The following is a 25,359-nucleotide window of genomic DNA, read 5'->3' as shown; positions in this document are numbered from 1 at the left end:
AAGGCAATGTAAAGCAGAACAATATATAGGCAAAAACAATCACCATTTTAAGACAGTGAGATGTTGGAACATTTTCAATAAGAACGATTTGAAGCCATAACATTGCTGTAGGTGTTCAAATTTCTGTCATAGTGTAGCTTAGACTTAATCGTGACAGGCTGATTAAAAGGTTAGGAATTTTATACTGGGAAACATTCTTTTGTATTATTATAAAGTCAAGGCCATTTACGCACTAGGAAATTTACTAAAATAGGTATTCTAAAATAACTATGTCAATCAGTTTCTCCATAAAGGGGGGTGGAAGGAAGCCTTGAAAATAAATGGTGAGTAATATTAGCTCTCAGACTTCCCAGAACTCTTGCGTATTTGTCAGAGAGAACAGATTACAGAAAAATGTTGCAAGATGCAGAACAGAGGCACACACAGACATGAAATTGTTTAAAGAGAATTAGGTAAACCCTGAATAAAAGGCATAGGCTAAATTTTGAATTTCTGCTTGCAGCCTGGGGGACCCACCCTTAAATGAGATAGATGGACCAATTTCAGCATAGACGGTTAAGTGTCTTTAGACTCTTTAAAAAGCCAATGTGGGAAGGCTCCCAAAAGACTCAGAACAGGAGGGTCAAGTCTACCATGAAACCCCAATGTGGAAGAGCTTCTCTCTCTCTCTCTCTTTTTTTTTTTTTTTTTTAACTTTAAAAGTATTATGAGACTGGCTTTGCTGTACTTTGTAAATGACTTTGCTTCTTCCGCTTCCCTGTCCCATGAGAATTTTTCCAACAATTTATTTTTGAGGAGCTTTGCATGCTATTAATGGCTACAAATGCCCATGTTATGTTGTTTAATGCCAGGTATTATTTAAAACTATAAATGCTTTAGAACCAACCTGACTCCTGGACCTATCCAATTCATATTGAGTATTATTTCTTCTTGCAAATGCATAAATGCTTTCATGAGAAAACTGAGTAGAACAGGTTTCCATCAGAAATAGACAAGCATTTGTAACAGAATCAGTATTTTCTGATTCTGTGAAGTGTTCTTCACCAAACGCAGCACCTCATATTTAAATTAAGTATATTGCAAAGAGTAAAGTAGTTCTTCCTTCCAGTACCTAAAGAGGGCTACAGGAAAGTTGGGGAGGGACTCTGTGTCAGGGAGTGGAGTGACGGGAAAAGGGGGAATGGCTTTAAACTAAAGGAGGGAACATTTAGAATAGATACAAGGAATAAACTCTTCACTCAGAGGGTGGTGAGGCACTGGCACAGGTTGCTCAGAGAAGCCGTGGATGCCCCATCCCTGGGAGTGTTCAAGGCCAGGCTGGATGGGGCTTTGTCAACCTGGTCTAGTGGGAGGTATCCCTGCCCATGGCAGGATTGGAATGAGATGGTCTTTAAGGTCTTTTTTAACCAAACTATTCTATGATTCTTACAATTAAACAGCTATGAATGGAGTAACCAATCCTTTTTTTTTTTTTTTTTTCTTGTTGTCTTTTTCTTTTTCCTTTTTCTTAGAAACTAGAGATCAAACATTAATACAGCTGCTCATATTTTACTGGACTAAACCATTTTCTACATATCTGTAACCTGAATTTAGCTAGTGATTTCCATGAAAATATCCATTAAAGATGTATGCTTGAATTGATTAATACAACAATGTAATATTAACTTACATTTTTCTATGTTACCTATTGATTACATCAGATTACATTATAACTTCATTAACAATATAATATGTTCAATAATTTCATAACAGATTTGGTCTTGCAGGGCTTTATTAACAGATTTATTTGACGGTAACTTTTCATATTCCAGAGAGCTATGCTTTAGTAGTTTCGGGTTTAATTCTGCACTAATATCCCTGTTGGCAGATCCTTTCCAGAGCTATAAATCAATTATCCCCACATATGGATCCAATTGCAAGATTGGGACCATAGACATCAGTTGTGTAATGCACACTTCCTTTTCAGCTATCAAATTAAATTAGATCTAAATAAAACTAAGCTGATGAAATTACATATTTGTATTTAAGACTGTAATTCAGCAAAATAAGTAATTATAATTCAGGTTACTTAGGAAGTTTGCTTTTTTTTTTTTTTTTTTTTCCCTAGAACCCATGCTGCTATTTAATATACAGTTATTTGAACACTAATCACTACATTCTTCATTTCAATAATTGTACTGATTTTGATACATAAATGTTTAAAGTTACAGAGACTGTGCATATACTTTTTTTTTCTTTCAAATGCAGTCTTATTTACTTAGTTACAAATTTACAAATATTACACAGCATTGAAACATGGGAGGGTGTAGAGTTAGACTCAGAGCCCTCTGTTCTAGTCAGTGCTTTCCAGCACAGCATTTAATGGCTTTGACCTTTTAAGTTTAAACTGTGTCTATTTGTCACAGCAAGAATGGCTGTTTTAAAGAATGGGGAAAATTAATGTAAAAGTTGGTCTTCAACACATCAAATTCCAGAATATGTTACGTAAGACTACTTCAAAAACATAAGTACTTCTGTAATGCTGTTATTTTAGCAGTCAAGTAGCTAACACAACTATTCAACTTGCACCAACATAGGAAAATCAGTCTTTCAAATCTGACTGAAACTCCTTCCTGTTGGGAATAGGAAAACTTAATTTCAAGAAAAAAAAAAAAAAAGTGCAAAGATACAGAATGTCTTCTAATACAGAGCAATAACAAAGGAAAACAATGTCTCTCAAGCAAGTATATCCAGTGGTCTTAATCTGTGAGTCCTGCCCTTTCTTGCTGGCTGGACATGTGCTACCTTCTGCTGTATCCCAGCTTGGAAAAGAGCCATGAAGGCTCATGTAGGAGGAACATGTCTCCCACAGAGAATTGCCAGCACCTTCTCAAAGTGAATGTTTTGATGTCTTTTTCAGCTCAAGGATCTAATTCATACTGAATAATCAATGGACAATCCATGTTCACTAAGCAAAATTATTTTTCTCTCTCTGGGAAGAAAGTTCACGGCAGAAGCTGATTATATTTGGGAGTTCAACCTGTTCTCTTTGATGTCTATGTGTAAACAGCATCAGTGGGAAGAGAATTCAGTATTAGGTTCTTATAATCCTCTCGCATCTCTGCAGTAATTGAGAAATAAAGGAAACAAAGTGAACTGTTGCAATGAACCATAACAATGAAAATCAGATAATGTCACCCACCAGGTAATAAATCGTTCTTGTACAATGTAATAGGTAACAAGTAATGCTTAGTACAAATGAAAACTGTAGGGAGGAAGCTTAGACTAAGTCTGTTCCTATTCATTCTTTGTAGGCTTAAACCATATATTGCATATTGTGAAATAAAACATTCCTCAAAGCAATGGCATTTGTAACTCTTATTCTTTGAAAAGATGAAGTAATCTTTCTTGGCATGAGCTTTCTTCTCCATCCATCAAATAACAAGCAAATTAAAGGAACATCCCAATAGCCTCGAGGAAGTCACGAGGCCTATCCTCTCACCTTCACTGAATTTTGGTATCTTTTTATCTTTTGAAGTTAGAAAATGGAAAAGACTTCAGTCATTGTAATTTTTTATGTACATTTAAAGTTCTCTTTGAATTTCAGTTACACTTTTTTAGGAGTAGATGCTGATGAGCTTTCCCAAGACACACACAATGTAAACCATTGTATATTTCATACAGAACAAATACAGATTTTGTAAAACATCAACAGAAAGACAAAGGACACATTATTCAATATGATTTGTTAACTAAGCTTAATAAAAAGTCTGTTTCTCTAGAACTGCTCTCACCAGGAGCCTGGCCATGTGAGAACCACATCTTTGAACTATTTGGAGGAGTCAAAAGAAAACTCATTAAGGACATTTCTCTCCTTTTACCTGAGGCCATGTTTGTTTTAGGTAAGTATGCTTTGGGAGTTAAGATAAAGGAGGGGCTGAGAGGCCAAGACAAGCAGTCAGCCTGCCACAGAAACAGCAGGCTTTAGACCGTCAAAAACTATGGAGGGTGCAGCTGCAGATTTCTCGCTCCAGGCTACAGTGGATCACGTCTGTCATTGCTCCAGAGACGCCCAGCAACACTCGCTCCATCCAGGAGAACAGCCACAGAGGTAAGACAGAGACAGGCAGAGAACTTTTTTCACCAGCTTTCCATTCCAAGCTCCTCCAGAAATACTATGAGCTGAAAAGCATAGGACTCCCTTAAAACAGGAATCCAGTAGAAGGAGAGGTATTGTATCTGTCTATAGGCACTGCTGAGCATCCCCTTTAAAATAATACCACCAGCTGTATCACAAGGTGAGCAATAAATGGATTCTGCCACTAAGAACAACAACATGGTCACTTTCAAGATGACTAAGAAGCCCAGACTGTAAGTATCATTCGAATGTAGTGTTTTTGGCATGGAATGAACAACAAAAAAGAATTTTCAACTTCAGAAATAATGGGTAAAATACTTTTCTGAAAACATTTTGCTTGGAACTTTTATTTTATTTGTTATTCCAATATTTTATACTCTCCACTCAAATATTTCAGGATTTACTTGTAAATGGAAGCAGATGAAAATTCAGGTTGCGATAACTGATTTTTTTAAAGTTTATTTACCTTTTACATATAAAAACACTTTTTAATTTCCCCTACCGTATGTAACAGCAGCAGAGAAGGAAAGTACTACTGAAAATGCCATTTAAAATTGTAGTAGCCATCATCAAAAAATGGGACACATAGCATCCATGACAGTATATGCTCTCTTAAGCTAATTAGATCTGATTGCCCATGTTAGTTTAATGCTGAAGCTGTCTAATCAATTAATAACCAGGCACACCGTGACCATATGTAACCTTTAATTAGACATAGCATCAGAGAAGGAGAGTTACTTTTTTATTTTGTAGCAGTACTGCAAAAACAGAAAATATTTCAGTATTAATTACATCATCATTTGGAGTGCAATGCAGTCCCTTTGAGCTGTGATATCTTAATAGGAAATGATACCTTAGTTAAAAATGTGCAAGTGATTGTCTAACTTGTTCAATCAGATCATAGACAGAGGACAGATTAATATTGCTATAGAAATCACATTTGCCAAATCAAAATATGTCCCTTCCAACTCAGATATTATATGAATCGATGATCAAAATGTGGTGGAAAAAAAGTTATTTCAAAAGATGCCAGCAGAATCTAACAAAAGCATTTGTATTGAATGGATACTGTATGGATATTACGACACAGAATTAACTGTGGGAGTGCTATTCTATCTTAATCTTTCAGCAGCCCTGTTTTATGGAGGCCCTGGATGCTCACAGCCAAAGATGGTGAAATGACAGAGAATCAACAAATGGTGAGATTAAATTCTGAAGAAAATAATCCTTATAGAAAACAGGTGCAGAAATTGAAGCTATTTGAGCAGAGGAAGTGAGGCTTGGTCTTCTATTCCTTTTTTTTTTTTTTAAGTAAAAAAAAAAAATTTTTTTTTTTTTAAGTAAATTAAGTAAAAAAAATTTTAAGTAAAATTTTTTTTTTTTACTTAAAAAAAAAAAAAAAAGGAATAGAAGACCAAGCCTCACTTCCTTTACTTAAAAAAAAAAAAAGTCAATTTAAAAGCATTTTCTTCAGTATTAAAAATGTTTTGAATTACAATGCTCTATACATGAGAATGTTTAAGAGTACCTCCAATTTATATTAGATATAATATCACTACGAGCTCTTAAGGAGCTGCAGAGAGCACTGCTCACTACGACAACATCAAATTTTAGCATCAGTTTTTACTTGCTTAATTACAAGAATTAAAATATCTTCAGAGTGAATTTTCCACTCCTAGCCCACACATGATATTGTGTATATGGCAAAAAAGAGTTGGGAGTGAAAATGACTTTAAGATGAAATTTGAAAAATATACCTTCAGGTGCACAGTTTTGTTGATTGATGTTTGGGAGGGATGTTGCTATAGCTAAACCAGCTAAGAAATCAAAAGAAAAAATCAATTTAAAAGCTCATACTGAAAAATGCCTTTGAAAGGCCCAGAGATTATTAGTTCTATTTACTCATTTTAGAAAGATTTGTTAGATCAGAGGATAAAAACAAAAAGACATTGAAGCACATTCAACATAAGGCCCAACGCTGCAAACTTGAAAAAAATGTATTGAAGTGGTGCTCCAGTGCTTAGTTTTAAGCGCCTTTGTAAGTTTTTGCAGCATCAGATCCACAGTTACATCTCCAACTTTTTATCCAAAGCTCAGCAGGTTAAGACAACTCTCCTTAGCGCAAGTCTTTAAAACTCATAGTTTGTACTATATTCTAACACGTGAAGTATCTTTTTATCATGTACTTTTTGTCTCTTGAAGATGGAGGCTGTAGCTATATGGATCTTTTAGAGTGCCATACTCCTGGCAAGCACCATAGGGAAAGCCTGTAGAAGAATGTCCTTCCCAAAGGCACCTACAAATTTGCTGAGAATGAAGGCAATCCTACTCTCAGAAGAAGGATTGTATACTTACAATTTCAAGGAATTAAGGTTTCTGAAACTGTGATTTATTACTGAAATTCCATTTTTGTAGAAAATTGTATTCAAACAGCTTGAAAGTTTTAATCCACACTTGGGCTTCTTAACATTTGTGCAAGAAAAACAATCCACGCATGAATTTTTGCTAATGTTAACAGCACTAGCGTAACATTCATGCTGACAGCTTGGCATTGTTTCACACTAAGTTCATCTGAAACAGTTCATTTGAAAAAAACTGTAAATTTAAAAAACATTCCTCCTTCCTGCCTGAAGCTGCTCAGATCCTTATCATCCACTCCTTATGGTCCATTCATCTTCCTTTAGCACTGTAGATGCCTGGGACCTAATGAGATGAGGGCTCAGGGAGGGCCTCAGGAGACCTTTCATATGCACTTTTGACAAATGAGGAAAGATGCTCGGATGTTTTGTGTGGTGTATAGGTGGAAAGCGGTGCTGGCTGATGCATAGGGACATCCCACAGCTGTGGGAAGAAAGAAGCATCTTCTTCAGCAAGATTATTGAGGTGTCTAGGAGAAGGCCTTCAAAAATGGGTTGAGCACAATGTTTTGCTAGTTAGTTGCATGCCATATACTTGTATTTTCTACAATATATACATACAACTGCCAGTGTTTTATGGATCAGTAGACATTCCAAAAACTGGAGAGAAGCAAATAAGTGTCAATATACTCCATCTGTGTAACTAAATAGAAGATTTAAGAATGTACTTATAAAACTCTAACCTGAGAAATTAAGCGATGCCAAGCAAAGGACTAAAAAACACAAGTACTGGTAAAATAAATAAATAAATAAATAAATAATTGTACTTCTATTGCCAAGATCATGTGTTACAATACACCCTATGTTTACTTATGCCTGATATTTTCCTTAAATAAAAATCAATCTTTTTCATACTACTTAAATGCAAATATTATTTATGCCAGAAGAAAAGCCATGAAAATCGATTTAAAGTTATGCCATATCTACAATGCAATACAAATTAGCACTGAACATGTTCTGCTATATGCAAACAGCTGAATTAGATTTGCAGTTAATTGGGTTTTATCAAATTGTTTTCCAAAAACGCTGTATTACAGTCTGAAAAGAGAAATGTACATATATATAATGTGTTTAATCAACACGTTATTGCATATATAATTTTAAATATATATATTAAATATATATGCTACATATTATATATATATTAAATATATATGCTATCTTTCTAGCAAGAAAAAAAACTGGTCAATAAAGGTAAAAAGACTATTTTAATTTTAATCCACATATGAGAAAAGAAAAACAGCGTATGTTTTTATTATTTAACATAGATATTATGATCACACTGACAATGTTCAGCCAGATCAGGAACCCGTTTTACAAGGTACTGTGAAAACAAAGAAGTCTCCCAATTAAAAACCTAACAGCCTGAAGACAAAACGTTCTGACTACAAGACGAACAGGCAGGCATGGGAGATAAGACCAACATAAAAAATACAGAGATAATTCTTTAAGACCCCTTGCTCAATCTGTAGCCCAAGGGCTTTTGGGGGCCCACCAAAATATTAATGCTTAGGCCTACTTCCTCAGAAAGATAGATGAATTGCTCTGACAGTGGCATAAGTCATCTTTGTTTATAGTAGACAGCTTCTAGATTTTGTTCACTAGAAATTATATTGCAGCGAAGTTAAATCTATTATTTTATGCGAAGTGAAGTTTATAGTAATAGGAGGAGAAAATAAATCTTATTTGAAGATGTGGAAGAGAACATACATGTATGCCTACAAGACCAAGTAATAGGGCTCAGTGACTTTGGAAGTTGCTTTCAGGTTTACGGTTGTAATGGGATTTGGTAATGTAAACTTCTTCTGCCAATTCTTTTTTTTTTTTTTTTTTTTTTTTTTTACTGTGACCTTTATTTTAAAGAGTTTACTTGCTAACTTTCCTTTTGATATTTAAAATGGATTTTTGCTACACAGTTTGATGTATCAAAAAATGCTTGCTTTTTATATCACTGTTTGAATAGAAATATCAGATGCCAGCTGTCTCTTGATTTTACTGTTTGGACACTTAATGCACTTGTGATCCTTGATTAAAATTAAGCTTGCTGATTTGAACATTCCAACTCCAACCTACTGGTTAGTTAAAGAGGTATTTTATAAACCCCTCAACCTCCAATCATTGAAAACCCTTTTTTCTTCCAATCACTGATTTGATGATATTTGATGTTATTAGCTCACCAGTCTCTACAGATATTCCACAAGATCTTAAGCAGAACGTCCACTACTTTATAGCTTTATGGCTCATAAAACACACAAGTTCAAATGTTTTGTTAAATGCACAACTATGGGCAGCCTGTGGGCAGAAATAATCTCCGAAGTCTGTTTAGTCAGCAGAAAAACTGCAGAGCACCAAACAAAGCAACACTACCGTAGAATTTTAGTTACCTGTAGAAGAGTGAATTTGTCATTTTTAGCTTATTCTATATAATGTCTCTTTACAGTCAGAACCGGATGGTCAGCTAATGAATTTTAGATCAAAAGGAGCCCTGGGTTTTCAACATCCAGTGAGGTGAGTTAAATCCTATCACTTCATATAGGGAAAATAACAGTCTCCAAAAAAAATCATGTTTCTTCTATGGAGAAGTATCAGTTTGTCTCTGCAGTGTTTCTTTTTAGTCATGCAGTTTAACTACTCACCAAAGTCTGTAGATTTTTATCTGCCCACCAGGAAAGTCACCCAGGCTGAACAAAACCTGAAACAATACTCTAATAATATATAAAAAAAAAAAAGAAAAAAAAAAGAAAAAAAAAAAGCCATCTTAAAAGAAGTAACATTATCCTGCCTGATCTAATTTATATTTGCATTGGAATATCCCTCTTCTTTATGAGCATCATTTTTAAGAAGTTGTAGAAATTTAAATTGTATGACCTTTATCCCTTTGTCAAGTTAGTTGAAAACTGCCCAAAGTGGAACCAAGAGGAAAAGATGTGCATATATATGCACACAAAACCACATGCATATGTATATAGACCACATTAATTTTGCTTTAGTGGGAAAACAGGTGAAAACCTGAAATGTAAATTAATACGACGTATTTAAAGTGTCAATACAAAACAGTATGAATTTTGAAAAAAATCTCAGCGTCTACCTCCTCCTCCACCTGGAGACACTAAAATCACTAAAATCAGCCTGTGCGCAAGAGTCAACCCACCCCAATCTTAATCTGGTGTTTTAATCTTAATGCCAGAATCCCAGAACATCCCTCTCACTTTCTGCAGTACACGGGATGCTTCCATTCTGTACTGAGCTGAAAAACAGAACAAAAAGCCTCAAACACGCATCATTGCCCTGGCAACACCTTATCAGGGAGGGACCTTAGGTAAATACAATACACAATATGCCCAAAGCAACTGAGATAATTTAAAGTTAACAGTACCTTTTAAGTTAGTAATTTATATTTTAAAATACAGAGAACCTCAAGATTTTTCTCCCTTCAAATAAAGATAAAAATAGATTTTAGTAGTCAAGTTAGGTTAGCTGGGAAAGTGTCTCATGGTTTTACTTTTTCTCTTCAAATGTTTTCTTATCAGACTGTATTTGCCTAAGTCCAAATCCCAGAAGTTTCTTAATAACATCGGAGAAAAGGTTCTGGCTAGTTTTCCAGTACAAGCTACAATTCACTTCTACAATGATGACACTGACTCTGAGGAAGATGAAGAAGAAACCAATTCAGCCTAATAATAAACAGTTGTCAGCCTTTATAAAAATGTAACCAAAAAACAAATAAAACAAGAAATCAAAAAAGGAACTCTCACAAATGCATGGACAAACATCTGACTGAACAAAGAAACACATCAAAGCTTATGAAGACTATTTATACCCATATACCCAAGAAGAATGAGTCAATGCAACTGGAAATTAAGAGGAAATCCTTTCGTGTTTTGAGAGACTTAAATAAAACCCTGAAACTTAAAAAAAAAAAAAAAAGTTGTAATGTTTTAAGTTGAGTTGATTTAAGCAATACTTGGATTAAGAATGTGAAGAGCACTGTCTTTGGTTATTCATTATTCTTTTACATTGCAGTCTGGATAAAATGAAAATAGGACTGATCATGAGGGAAAATAATATAACATACAGCCCCATAATAACGTGAAGGCTTTGAAACACAATGTTTGTAAGAATTTAAGAAATGAATGATTTCAAATGCAAGACTATTGTTTATTAGCTCTGTGGGAGGATATTTGTTTTTTAACACTGTATGCCAGTTTAACCTAAGCAATTTTAACAGATTCCAATATAACTTCCTGCCAAGACAAGTTTTAAATGACAGCCTCGTGATATCTTCTCTTATTCTTAATTTCCCCCCCTCTAATCAGAAAAGTGCATTGTTGTCAGCCAGGAGAAAAAAAAAAAAAAAAAAAAAGTGAGTTGGTTAAAAACTAGGATTTAGGTTAATGGCATATTAAAATGTATTACATACTAACTTTTTGTCTTATTTGCTACAAATTCCCCCCCCCCCCCCCCCCGGGGGGGCTTACTGAGGTCTGTAAAAAAGCATCCTGGACAAGCACCAGCAGCTTCATTAAAAATACTTCCAGGCAGAAAAATGCTGGAGGTTCGGAAATCCCAGACAAGCAGCCACTGTATAAATGCAGATCAACTACTCAAAATGCATGCCGTAAGCCTGCTGTATTCTAGACGCTGATGTTCACACTTGAAATAAATGCAATGAAGTGAGAGGGGGAGAAAGGATAATGAAAATATAGCTGTGCAAACAACAAAATATCACAACTTTTTAGCCTGGGAGACATGATTGAATATGTAAATGTGGTCTGGAACATTTGAGAGGCTTGAAGATAGTGGGAAATGATTGAACATCAAATGAGAATAGTGAGCAGTGGGTTTAAAACAAAGTGAATACTTCACTCAGCTTGTGACTATGCTGTGATGTCGTGGAAACTAACAGTCTACCTACTTATAAAAAGTAAATGAAACAATTTCATAAGAAAAATATAAAGATGCTGAACAGAAGCTTCCTGATTCACATTGTTACAGGCTGGAAAATTATCCTGGGGAAATATTACTAGCTTCTTGCACTAATCTTTGCTCTTCCATGAATGTGTACTACTAGTCAGTGTTGGAGAAATAATGTGAGCTAAATTTACCTTTGGTCTTGCATGAAACATGTTCTTAAATGCGCTACATCAGATGTAGTTTTAATTACATGAGCAAGAGCTGTTGCAAATCCATACCTTTGAAACACAAAAAAATAGCTTCAGAGAAGTATGATCATTAGGCGTGTAGAACAAACCTTATTATTAGAAAAGTGAAACTGCATAGTGGATACCAGTCTTACCAAAGGCTCTTAGGAATATCAAAATAAATCACCTTAAATATCTGCTGAGGTCTGACAACATGTTATCAGCAAAAATTGATTCAGTTTCTCAGTCAATACTACACTATGTCTCTTTTCCTTTCCCCTTTACTGTTAAATTCCATTTTCAAATTAAGGTATTATCACTGTATTATTTTCCTGATTGATAATACATGTATTTAGCTATGGTTATTAGAGGAAGTTAAAGCTACATTATTCTTTCCCAAACACACTGGCATTGTGTGTGTGTGTGTGTGTCATATAAACAAATGTATCTTCATGTTACAATGTCAACATAACCTTATTTGCACACTTAAATAAATTGTGCATTGTGATTCCTTACCAGTTTGCTAACAATTAACTAAAGACTAGAAGTGAACTAATTATAGCATCTCTGTTTCTCAATTGCAGTTAATTTTCAGTTTTCAGTTCTGGTTTGTTACTTCATCTGCAGTTTGACCTTGTGAAGTTTTCAGTGACCTTAGAATCATCCATCATTTCCAGGAAAAAGATAACAAAGCATCCCCAAATAATGAGTTTATCATGAGTTTACTACTTCAAAGACAAGGCTAGAAATGTACTGTTTTACGGATTAAATTGTTGGCTCAGGACCTCATCTTGCAGAACTACTGTTACTAGTTCAATAACTGTAACATTTCCAGCAAATGCTACCTTTCCATTTCCATTTTTTGTCTAAAATTATGCAAGTGACAGGTAAGTTCACGTCCCACTGGTACTTGAATGCTGGAGAGGTACCTAGACAATGCCTATTTGCCTAAACATTGTTACACACCTTTTAGCCCATTCTCCCATCACAACATCTATTTTAAAGATCATTAAATCAAGTTGACAGCATCCCAAAACTATACTCGGATTTTTAAGACAGCCTGTACAATTCAGATTGCTTTAGGTAACAGCAAAACTATACCTACATATCACAAGGAGAAAGCCAAATCCTTTCTACTACTGCCTAAAGAAGTATCTTCACACAGCATTGTTTCCTACATCACTTTCACAAACAAAGAGAAACAAAGTGAAGCAAAATTTGAGTTGCCATGTTTCTTGTTTCCTTTTCTTACTGCAATCATCCTATGTGTAGGAACAGTAAACAGTAACACACACAGAATTGTGCTAACTTTTATAACATTTGCATATTTTACTCCATATGCTTGTACGTTTGATCTTCATAACCAGGCTTTTACCTCTTTTATTACATCTCCCTGTTGATCACAAAGTGAAAAAATACTTCTATTAATGACATACTTACAACAAAAATAAAATTATGTGAATACACAGAGAATTTAGTTTTTCTGCTGCTTCATATGTGTAAGTTAAATATTTGTGCTAAAGCTTCCAAGCTTACAGCATTCAACACAGCGCAATGCAATAAAAGACTTTATCCAAGTCTTTTTTGAAGTCTCAGAAGACTTTATCCAAGATAAAGTCATGGAAATGATCGAAAAGGGAAGCTATTCCCAAATTTTCTAATTCAATATTTCTCAACTTCAACATCATAAACATCACCCATGTTGCTACTACCCTTCTGTTTATAGCTAAGATGGAAAGGAGGGAATCTTTATCATCATTACACAAATTCGGCAACCATAGTTCTATAATTTTATTTAGCATTCAGCCTTTTTGTTTGAAACAGCACTCATTTGTTATTTCTTATTACATGTTTACATACACATTCATTCCAATACCATTTGGGTGGAGCTTGTCTTATCACATGAAGCTTATAGTGAGATGTGTAAAAACTCATCAGCCTCCAACACATTAAAAATTGAAGGGAAAAAAAACAGAAGCTGAATCAAATTCCACTAATTTCTACTAGTTGTGCTATAAAAAGATGCCATCTGTAAGTCAGAAGGGTGAAAACGGGGGCAAATTTTGGTTTTCCTTTTATTTACTTAGTTTTTGCCTCAGTCTGATAATAATGGACACCTGATATCCAAAGCCTTTAAACAGGTATGTTTTGTAAAGAAAGGCACTACTAGCAACACATTTCAATCACTTCAGGTTTTCTTAGAATGGCAAAATGTAAGGCAAAATCTATGTAAGCTCCTCTAAATAACTATAGCTAACGTTTGCTGTGTGCTTACAAAAGGCAGAACCTCTCTTTGCGGCAGAGCTGTATATCTTTTGCTTAATTGCAGCCATAGGCAAGACCATGAACTGATGAATCCCAAACAAAATACAAGTATCCCCCAGCAAAATACATTTGATAGCCCATATACACCATGTTATCTAGTTTTATTTTGATCACAAAGGCAACTTCTGAAGTGTCAATTATTATTCCTGAGTTGAAGAAAAGGTCACTACAGTGCCTTTGAAGCACCGCTACACAGTAGTGACAGAAAAGCAAAGATTGAGTTTCATGCCTGCAAGTTTTACTTAAACAAATGGCCCCAGTTTGCCTATTCACTTAGGTGCCTCTGTTGGTTTTCCCATAATTGTGAGGTCAGCAGTTAAATGAAATGGCAGATTCATCACTGATACAATCTTTGTCCAACGTTTACCATCCTTTAATTTGTGTGCTTTCAGGGCCTGAGGGCATTTTCCAGTAGCTTTTCTTTATCCTGAAGGGATTTGGGACTCCTTAACAGGGGACTAAATTAATCCTTACATTAAATGATAACAGAAACATGGCCTTCACTAGTTGTCAATTTAGAATTAAAAACAAAATTGCTTTCTCATAAAACAAAAGGAACAGAGAACATGGACAGAAACTCCATGGGAGAAAAAAAAGAAAAAAGAAAAAAGATTACAGTCAATACTTCAGTGCCTACAACATAACTAGAGAATTAACAACAGACTAAATACATCTTCAAGTCTGTTGATCATAAAACCTTGTATTCACCCTACAGATAGGTGTTTGAGCATGTAAGTTAAGATAAACTGAAGGGCAAAAATGGGGTAGGGGGAAATAACAGCAACTGAGAGCACTCTGAAAAACAAAACACCACAAAGAAATCTACAACTTTCAAGGAAAAAACATTTTACTAATTTACAGTCATGAAGATTAGATATAAATACTCATTCCTGTAAAACACACACAAACAACAAAACACTTAAAATGTAGCATACATGAAAAAAAATTTACTTTTTAAGAAATATTTGAACTATTGCTGTAAGTTACTGTGCTTTTTGTTATAACCCAGACTATAACAAGGTGAACCTGAGGGTTCCTTCAAACTAGTTTTCATTTTTTTAAAAAAAGCTCAATAATTGTAATTTCAAAAGTTGTTTCAGAAAATTTTTTTAACATAGATCCTTTATTTCTGGTGATCTTGGTATTTTAATTAAGGAAGGGCTGCCACCCAAAGGGACCTGGACAAGCTTGATAAGTGGGCCCATGTGAACCTAACAAGATTCAACAAGTCCAAGTGCAAGGTGCTACACCTGGGCCAGGGCAATCCCAGACTGAAGCACAGACTGGGAGAAGAACTCCTTGAGAGCAGCCCTGAAGAGAAGGACTTGGGGGTTCTGGTGGATGAAAGGCTTGCCATGAGCCAGCAGTGTGTGCTTGCAGCCCAGAAGGCCACCTGCATCCTGGGCTGCATCAACAGAGGAGTGGACAGCAGGGCAAGGGAGGGGATTGTGCCCCTCTGCTCTGCCTTGTGAGGCCTCACTTGGCGTGCTGCATCCGTTTGGGGCCCCCAGCACAAGAAGGATGTTGATCTGTTCGAGTGGGGCCAGAGGAGGGCCATGAAGTTGGTCAGAGGGCTGGAGCATCTCTCCCACAAAGAAAGGTTGAGAGAGCTGGGGATGTTCAGCCTGGAGAAGAGAAGGCTCTGAGGTGAACTCATTGCAGTCCCTCAACACTTAAAGGAGACTTACGAAAAAGATGGAGAGCAACTTTTTGCTCAGTTCGACAATGACAGGACAAGGGGGAATAGCTTTAAACCATTCAGCCATTTAAACCAAAGAGGAGAGATTTAGATTAGAGGTTAGGATTAAATTCTTCACTCAGAGGGTGGTGAGGCCCTGGCACAGGCTGCCCAGAGAAGCTGTGGATGCCCCATCCCTGGAGGTGTTCGAGGCCAGGCTGGATGAGGCCCTGGGCAACCTGGTCTAGGTTGCGGTGTTCCTGCCTATGGCAGGGGGGTTGGAACTGGTTGATCTTCAAGGTCCCTTCCAACCTAATCCATTCCGTGGTTCTATGGTTAATAAGTCCACCAATTTGGGAAAAAAATAAAATAGTTTGTTGAGTGAAGAACTGTGTAAAGAAAAGTCAACCACTATATACCTTGACCCAGAACAAATATTATAAAATCACAGGAAAGTTGCTAACTTTAAGGAAGTAAAAATTAACTATATTTTACTAATATCTACATAAGAAAACCATACATTTACAATGTAAACACTTCAGTTTAACTTATATAAAGAAGCTTCAAGCATTTCATAAGTTAAACACGTGCTCTCCCCAAACACAGTGAGAAACAAAATTAAGCTAGGTCCAAATATTATCTTTTACTCAGAAGGAAATCACAAGTAGCAACCTACAAGTAATAGAATGCTATTTTAAAATCAAAAGAACAGTTAGATAAATTAATGTGGCATAATTTTCATATCAATGCAAGTTATTATGCTGCATGCATAATAATAAAACCAAACCATCTCAATGAAATGTGTTTACATAATTTAGTTAGAACCTCAGATCAAAAAGCTCTGTTATAAAATCAGAAAGAAGTTTCTTTTACCATGGGAAGGTTTTGATTTTACTTACGCAATGCTTCAACTAATCAGCTAATTCAAACAAGTCTTAATAAGAACTATCTGCTATTGCAGATTCCTTTTTCAGGAAGAAAAAACATTCTGTTTACTTCACTGATGGGAATATCTCTCAGTGCTGGAATTGCTTCTTCTTGAAATTTCTTCTGTTGCTGCTTTTTTGCATAGTTATCTACAGGAAACAATTAAGACATCCCATATATTAAAGACATTTTCTTTGAAGAAATGTTACATAATGCAACACTGTATAAAATTAGCCACTGAGTGCTGAGGTGTAACAAGATGGTAAATCAGAAACACTTTACATCAACATATATTAGCATATATATATATATAAACATATATTAAAAAGCCATGAAGAAATCAATCCTGCCCTTCTGCTGGAATCTTTGTCTAGAACTTTGCTTGGTTTAAAATGCTGTATGACATTAAACCAAAACTACCTGAAGATAAACAGAATGAACAAGCCCTACAGTGAATAGCTCAGTCTGTACTGTGGACATTTAATATTAGGATTCCTGCTGGGAAATGCTGCTCACTCTCACTTTAACTTGACTTCTTGTTCCTATCACCATGCAGCACCCATTCTTACAACAGCATAAACTTGTTTGCAGGTGCATTTTGAACAGTTCCCTCTAAAAAAAAAAAGAGAGAGAGAGACAAGAGTAGCTGTTTTTCAAACTGAGTAGGTCCCCTACCTCACCTGCCATACAACTATGCAGGCTCTTGGATTGACACCAAGTGAAAGGGTGGCATGAGAAGAACATGCCTGGTCAAGCTTTATAGGCCCAAGCCCCGTTCCTCTAATGTTGTCTGTTTTACTAACAGAGTATGCTTCACTAGTTGGAGACCACTGCATCAAATAGCAAAGAGTTTTTCCCTCTTAGCAGAGGAGCAGGCCACATGCTGAAAGATCAGCTGGCATGGAAGACCGGCCTGGCTGAACAGAGAGCTGTGGCTAGAACACAGGATGAAAAAGAGGGTTTATGGGCTTTGGAACAAGGGGCAGGCTACTCAGAAGGGCTACAAAGATGTCATGAGGCTGTGCAGGGAGAAAATTAGAAGGGTCAAAAGGCAAACTTGAGCTCAATCTGACTACTGCTGTTAAAGATAATACAAAATATTTTTATAAATATAAACAAGGAGGATTAAGGAGAACCTTCATCAGTTTTTTTGGAGGTGGGGGAAAACATAGTGCCAAGAGATGAAGAAAAGACTGAAGTACTTACTGCCTTCTTTGCCTCAGTCTTCAGTAGCAAGTCCTCCAGGTACCCAGCCCTCTGAGCTGGTAAATAGGGACAGGGAGCAGAGTGAAGCCCTCATAATCCACGAGGAAACTGTTAGCCATCTGCTAAACCACTTAGACATATACAAGTCTATGGGGCTGGATGGGATCCACCCACAGGTACTGAGAGAACTGGCAGAAGAACTGGCCAAGCTGCTTTCCATCATTTATCAGCAGTCCTGGCTACTGGGGAAGGTCCCAGTTGACTGGTGGCCAGCAAAGCGACACCCATCGACAAGAAGGGCTGGAAGAAGGATTCGGGAAACTATAGGCCTGTCAGTCTGACATGGTGCTAGGGAATTTCATGGAGCAGATTATCTTGAGTGCCATCACGCAGCATTTACAGGACAGCCAGGTGATCAGGTCCAGTCAGCATTGGTTTATCAAAGACAGGTCCTGCCTGATGAACCTGATGTTCTCTGACAAGGTGATGTGCTCAGTGGATGAGGGGAAGGCTGTGGATATGGTCTACCTAGACTTCAGTAAAGCTTTTGACACCATTTCCGACAGCGTTCTACTAAAGAAGCTGGATGCTCAAGGCTTGGATGTGTGTACGCTTCGTTGGGTTAGAAACAGACTGTGTGGTCAGGCCCAAAGATTTGTGGTGAATGGAGTTAAATCCAGCCGGAGGCCAGTCACAAGGGGCGACTGGCCAGGACTCAGTACTGAGGAAACTTCTCTTCAGTATCTTTAGCAGTGATCTGGATGAGGGGATGGAGTGCACCTTTGGTAAGTTTGGAGATGATACCAAGTTAGGCACGAGTGTTGATCTGCTCAAGGGTAGGAGGGTTCTGAAGAGGGATCTGGATCAATGGGCTAAGGCCAACTGTATGAAGTTCAACAAGGCCAAATGCTGTATCCTGCACTTGAGTGCAACAACCCGATGCAGTGCTACAGGCTGGGGGAAAGCTGCTCAGTGGAAAGGGACCTGGGGGTGTTGGTCTGCTGAACATGAACCAGCAGTGTGCTCACGTGGCCAAGAAGGCCAACAGCATCCTGGCCTGTATCAAGAACAGTGTGGCCAGCAGGACTAGGGAAGTGATTGTCCTTCTGTACTTGGCTCTGGTGAGGCCGCACCTCGAATACTGTGTTCAGTTTTGGGCCCCTCACTACAAGAAAGACATTGAGGTGCTCGAGCGTATCCAAAGAAGGGTGACAAAGCTGGTAAAGGGCCTTGAGAGCAAGTCTTATGAGGAGTGCCTGAAGGAGCTGGGGTTGTTTAAGCCTTGAGAAAAGGAGGCTCAGGGGAGACTTTATCGTGCTGTACAATTACCTTAAGGGATGCTACACCAAGATGGGGATCTGACTCTTCTCCCAAGCACCAAGTAATAAGATGAGGGGAAATGCCCTCAAGTTGCACCAGGGGAGGTTTAGGTTGGATGTTAGGAGAAATTTATTTACTGAAAGGGTTGTGTGGCATTGGAATAGGCTGCCCAGGGACAAGGCTGAGTCACCAGCCCTGGAGGTCTTCAAAAAATGTATAGATGTAGAACTTAGTAGCATGGTTTAGTGGTGGAGTTCAGTACTAGGTTAAAGGTTGGACTAGATGATCTTAGAGATCTTTTCCAGCCTAAATGATTCTATGATTCTACACACACACACATGTATATATATATATAGAGAGAGAGAGAGAGAAATTACCAGCTAAGTATCAAAATCTTGAAAACAAACCAAAACCAAACACCCAAAAAAACCCCACACCAATAATATTACCTGTAACGGTATTTGTGGAATTCAGTGGAGCGGTACTCATCATGTTAATACCAAAAAGTAATATATAACCAATTCCTACAGAAACTAGTAGGTATGCTGGTAAAGCAACTGCCCAGTACCTGAGGAAACAGATTTCAAAATTTACGTTTTATAATAACAAACATCTAACAATGTAACAGTTTTAATGCATTGATTGTTATTGCATCTAGCACAAACTTGGAAACATGAAAAGAAACACCACTGCTGAGTAGGAACCCTGGTTTCTCCAACGAGAACTGACTGCAGAAATCACTGTAACTAGTGAGGGTATAAACCATCAAGTAGATTCATTTAATGGATTTTTTTTTTTTAAGTCTACTGTATTTTCATTGGCAAACTCCCTGAAAACAAAATTTCAAATTTACCATAAAACATTGAAATACTATCTGTTTCATTACAATTTTCAACATAACTACTTATCCACATGAAATAATACCTCACAAAGATTACAGTCTTTTATCATCAGGAAAAAATGGATTAAATTTAAGACCACTATTTAAAAAATGGTTTCACTGTTTCCTGTCTGAAAATAATTACACACATCCAAACGTAAGAGTCTGAGGTTGAACTTAAGAGCTTAAAGTTGAACTTACTTTTGAGGCCAGTATGTTAGTCCCAGTGAGAAGAGCCAAGTCTCAGGAACATATGCCCAAATAAGATACAGTACTGCACAAAAGAATTAAAAAGGGGTAATAGTCCAAGCGATACCATCTTAGACCTCCTTCTTAAGATTTAGATCAATACTTTCACACTGGGACATACCAAGACAATATTTTGCTTTTACACAATTAAAGTCAAAATAGCTGTACCAAGACATTGTAGAATATGCCTCTCACACAAAACCTGCCCAATATGGGGGAACCATTGTGCAGCTGCTTATATGATACCACTTTTATATTTGAATTAACATCTAGTTTCTGATTTCCTGTATAGATAGACGAGCATTTCTTGAACTTGCTTAGAATTGCATTACAAGAAAAGCTCAGTAAAAGAATACCAAATTAGACTGTATGAAGATAATGTTAAAGCAGAAAATGATCATGCAGGGGGTCATTCGACTGAAAAGAAAAAAAAAAAAAAGCTGGTAGAATTGCAGTGCTTGTGTGGAAGAACGGTTCAGAAAAAAATACTGGAAATAATTCCCAACTCATGGTATGCTAATAACCACTTACACATCAACAAAAACAACACTGAGAAATTTTAATCCCTACCAATAAATAAGTAAGGTTTATTAAAAATTGATGGGAATAGGTTAGTAATCAAACAGTGGCACAAGCTGTGGAACTGCAGCGGCTTCCTGTGGGATAAATAGAAGCCACTTTCCCTTCTGCTTACCTCTTTACGATGAGAAAAACTTGTAGCAGGATCTTGTTTTACTATTCAATTACAGTATATTTACGGAAGCATTGAAAGCATCTCTCAAGCTTTAGCTCTGTATGGGCATGTAAGATACGCCCAGTGAATGCTAAAGCAGCTGTCACATCAGCAGTGAAATGACTGGCCTAGTTTTGTTTTTGTTTGTTTGTTTATTTTGTTTTGTTTTGTTTTTCAGCATTTGGGATGGGGAAGGTTTCACTACCGTGATTAGTGAGAACACGAGTAGCTCAAGTAAAAAAGCTCCTAAAATTAGAACACAGAGGGTTTCTGACATAATCATTTGACTCCGTGACACCTTCCAAGCCCCGCAGCACTACGAGGGACAGACACAACTTGGCATTGCCGCAGCAGGCGGTGTAACAGCCCCCGGAGGGAGGCAGCAGCTCAGCACCACTCCAGCCCCCCGGGGCTCCCCTGCCGGACGCCTTTCGCCCCGCAAGCACAGCGCGTACTCACTAAAGCCGAACCAGGATCCCAGAAACAGAGCAAAGCCGTATATCGCCCGCTCCGGCAGGGGGGCCGGCGAGTTCTCCACCATGCCGGGCTCTCCGCTTGGGGGGCGGTACGGGAGGCAGCAGCAGCAGGAGGAGGAGGAGGAGGAGGAGGAGGAAGGACGTGGAGCCCCCCCCGGACATGCGCCCTCAGAGCAACCCGAGCAAGCTGCAGGCGAACGCATGCGCCCGGGTGGGGACCGGGCGGAGCCGGGGAGGGTCCCGGAGCAGAGCCGCGGCTCCCGGGGGGCCGGTGAGCGGCGGGCGCTCGGGGGGTGGCGGCGGTGGGCGCTCCCCTTCTCCCCCTTCCCCGCACCCTGCTGGGCTCCTGAGCGCCTTTCCTTCCCCGCAGCCCGTCCCGGGCCGCCCTGAGGAGGGTGACGGGCGCTGCGGGGCCGTGCCCGGGCTGCGACACGTCGGTTCCGGGCTCCGCGGGGAGGGACGGGGATGGGAGCCCCGCCGGCCGCACGGTCAACCCGTAATAAGCGGCACGGGCAGCCCTCCGGCCGCACGGTCAACCCGTGCTTGGGACCCCGGGCTGGGCGCGGCTGAGGCAGCTCAAGGGGGGCTGCTGGGGTGAGGCCCTTTAACCGGTTTTCAGCTTAAACGCCGTGAAACACACGTCGTGTAGAAGTCACGCGTGTCTTCCAGGAAAACTGGGAGGTGTAAGGTGACGTGGTTGTTGTAAATCCCGTAAAACGCGGGTGGTTTGCCTCCGGGCTCCCCCCAATCTCTGTTTCTCTGACTCCTTTTCTTCCAGGGTCATGCGCCATGGGTGAACCGATATCCGAATCCGAGTTTGCAGCCTTGGCTTTTTATGCTGGTGACAAATCGTGCTGTGAATTGGTGAGTAGGCTTGGGGCTGGATGGAGAACGTGCGAGATGCTCCAGCGGGATTTAATCCCAGGTTTTATCTGTAATTTGATGAGTTCAAACTGGTATCTTACACCACCATATGCTACGCCCTTGCAAAAGCCCTAAATCTGGTGAGGGCACAGATAGTGTATATCTCTGTCAGGCAACTTTTATTGGATGCGTATACAATCATGTAAAACCAGACAGTGGTGTGTAGGTTGCATCGAAAAAACTTTACCAATCTCTTGGCTGTGTATCCAGGCCCCATATGGGATGACATACCTTACAGTGACACCTCCTTTAACCACAGAGCAATTATTCCTAACAGTATGTGTAAGTTCAAGACAGCAAATTAACTGTATAACATTCACTCATTCTTTGTATTTCTCATCTTTTTTTTTTTTTTTTTCTTTTTTTTTTCCTGGTCATTTGTGCCCCACAGGGCCTCTGCTTATTTAGTTGTTGCTTTTATTGCGTAAACTGCAGCATTCTTCTGCTTGAGTATTTCCAAGAATGCATTCCTTGACTCTTATTTTCCGCTTCTTGCTATGTTCAAAGAATCTTAGAGGATGAACATTGTGGCAGTTAATCTTTCTGCTGCTTGGAGAACTCAGTTATGGGTTATTTATCCTAAATGTTGCTGCTGCCAAATACAAGCTAGCTGGCACATGATACTTTATTCTATGCAGAAATAAAAAGTACAGGTCAAGTAACTTTCTTATAAGTAAATCTGTATCTGTACTAGGGACTGCTACCAGTAGAGTAGTGAGTTTCACTGGAAATTGTTTATATCAATAAAGTCTTTTTTTGTGCTATGGACAGAGTAAAATATTTAAACAGTTGTGTTAGCATAGGATACGTGTTATCTTTTAAAGTGATATGAGTGTTGTGCTGTGGAAAGAAAACCCCTGATTCTGTCCGTGCAAGTGCTAAAAATCATGTTTTTGAAATCTGCTTTAGTGGGAATACTACCTTGAGCTTGATATGTCAATCATGGATGTTGGGGATGGGGGTGAGGGCTGTGGTATTTTTATTTTTTTAATGTTGTAGCAAAATCCATGCTGTAGAGTGAATGAGACTTTCTTAGTCATCTTTCAAGTTGAACTGATTTTGAAATACTAGTTAATCTTTTTTCCTCTCTGTTAGTGCTGTGGTCTGTTGCATTTGTTCACATTGTAATAACTTATTTTTAAGGGTAAGCCTTAGTTTATGTGTATAGCTGTTCAGGAGTACTGCTTTGGGCAAGATCATGTGATTATTTTTTTTTTTTTTATCATCGCCTTAGGTCAAGTTATTAAGTCATCATTGCACAGCATGCCACTATTTCTCTGAAATCTGCCACTGAAAGAATAAAGGACTATGAAAGACATGTTTGGTGTTTAGTTTGTTTCTATACACTTTTTCAGTCACATTCAGGGATAGCTGTGTGTTTCTTTGAAATGATAACACAGCTGTACATAAACACAATGCATATAGTATGCATCAAATGACACATACAATGCATGTTAAGATAATAGACTTTGTAGAGATCTGTAAAACAGAACAAAGTAATTTATTCTTCAGCTTGAGAGGCTTATATGCAGCACTATGTTTTAAACCCATTAAAGTATTGTACTTAGAGTATGTTACCTTGAAGCGTTTCCCTAGGTATTCTTGAATATTATTTTGCTGTCTATTACTTGATTTTGAATGACTAGGTTTTTAGAAGAATGCTGTTCTAGGGTGATTTAATACATAGTTTAAACCATTAAAAAACTTTGCTTTCATTCAGAACTATTAATCTGTGTGTATGCTTTTTAGGTCATGGATATGTAGATAGATATTTATTTTATAGGAATGCAACCAAACTATTGTGTTAGGTAACTCTAGTAAAAAATAGCTTTTTGCTGTTTGCTTTTTGGCTATGCTAAATGTGGATTATAAAGATTTGATACAAAGGGGTTTGTTGTTTGATAGTGCAACATATTGCAGACCTTAAGTTTCTTTGTTTTTCCCCCAGAAAACAGTTGGCAGAATTCCAGAAATGAGGGAGAATGGTGAACACTAGTAGTATTTTATTCTTGGTGAAATAGGACTGGGGGGGTGAGATGGGAGCAGGAAGAATTCAGCCATCTCAGTTTGGACACGGGGATAGTGAGATGATGATGAGCATTATTAAAATTTTATAAAAGACTCCCACTCAGAATAACTAGGGACATGGAAATCATTCTCCTGACTAGGTCCATGTTGTCTGCATTAGTATTTTAGTTAACTACAAAAAGTTAACTACAAAATAATTACAGTTAATAATAGGTAACTAATTTTTAGTTCATTAGTAATGAACTTAGTTGATGTGTCTGCATTAGTATTTTAGTGTGGATCAGAACACTTTTGAAGTAAATATCCCAGGTGTCCCCATCTTCCATGTTACATCTTTATTGGAATCTGCTAGTGTGGGATTCACTGGGGGTGAAGCTGCTTTTAGGAGTATAGGTAACGTATCAACCATGAATGGATGCTCTGTGGGACTAGACTTGAACCAGTGGAAATTAAATCCCCTTGAAGCACATATCATGTGAAAATAGACTCGTCGTTACCGAATACTTCGCTTCATAGATCTGTTTCATTTTTGATCAGGCTGCTTGTTTACGAGGAGTATCTTTTTTTTACTGGTCCCCTGTGTCTGTGATCTGAAAGCGAAAGTATATGCAAATTTTTTTTTCCTTGAGCAAAGGAATTAGTGACAGCTTAAAAATCACTTCGAATCCTCTCTTCCTCTGATGTAAAGATTTTATATTGGTTTAATTTTTAGAAACTGTTAAGTAATCATTTATAGTTGGTGTAATGTATTTGCAAGATAAACAATGTTAAGAAATTATATGTTTATCTGTAGGGTCATGGAGTATTTGTACAACATTCTCCACATAAACCTAAAACAGGTATGTAAACTAAACCAATATTACATAACTTCCTAAAGCGCTGTCTGTGTTGTGCTTGGATCATTCAATTATTAATTCACTTCTTTTCCACTGGAAGAA

The 25,359-nt window shown here is 37.8% G+C and overlaps 3 protein-coding genes across 6 annotated transcripts in view; 2 read left to right on the top strand and 1 right to left on the bottom strand.

The window, feature by feature from the left end:
* Positions 1-3,980: 3,980 nt before the first annotated feature.
* RIPPLY3 (ripply transcriptional repressor 3) lies at positions 3,981-10,388 on the top strand (the record flags this gene model as incomplete). The annotated part of the gene is made up of 4 exons (XM_082766732.1): positions 3,981-4,090; positions 5,247-5,316; positions 8,975-9,042; positions 10,065-10,388. 4 exons carry the CDS (start codon positions 3,981-3,983, stop codon positions 10,210-10,212), a joined length of 396 nt encoding a protein of 131 aa, XP_082622858.1. The 3' UTR covers positions 10,213-10,388.
* Positions 10,389-15,221: 4,833 nt separating this feature from the next.
* Positions 15,222-21,603, bottom strand: PIGP (phosphatidylinositol glycan anchor biosynthesis class P). The gene is made up of 4 exons (XM_082766719.1): positions 21,453-21,603; positions 20,213-20,285; positions 19,581-19,699; positions 15,222-16,754 (listed from the first exon to the last, which is right to left on the bottom strand). The coding sequence occupies exons 1-4, from the start codon at positions 21,532-21,534 to the stop codon at positions 16,624-16,626; spliced, it is 405 nt and encodes a 134-aa protein (XP_082622845.1). The 5' UTR covers positions 21,535-21,603; the 3' UTR covers positions 15,222-16,623.
* Positions 21,604-21,651: 48 nt separating this feature from the next.
* Positions 21,652-25,359, top strand: part of TTC3 (tetratricopeptide repeat domain 3) — a 62,803-nt gene continuing 59,095 nt past the window's right edge. For 3 of the 4 annotated variants that reach the window (XM_082781447.1, XM_082781448.1, XM_082781446.1), the window contains exons 1-3: positions 21,652-21,740; positions 22,248-22,333; positions 25,215-25,260. In XM_082781447.1, coding sequence (XP_082637573.1) covers positions 21,671-21,740; positions 22,248-22,333; positions 25,215-25,260 — 202 coding nt within the window. In that variant the 5' untranslated portion in view covers positions 21,652-21,670. Of the gene's footprint in view, positions 21,741-21,781; positions 22,158-22,247; positions 22,334-25,214; positions 25,261-25,359 lie in introns of those variants that run through there. The other variant, XM_082781449.1, reaches the window with a different exon arrangement.

Source organism: Aythya marila (genome assembly GCF_965140915.1).
Source record: "Aythya marila genome assembly, chromosome: 1".
NCBI classification, from domain to species: domain Eukaryota; kingdom Metazoa; phylum Chordata; class Aves; order Anseriformes; family Anatidae; genus Aythya; species Aythya marila.
This window is presented reverse-complemented; position numbering and strand designations above follow the sequence as displayed.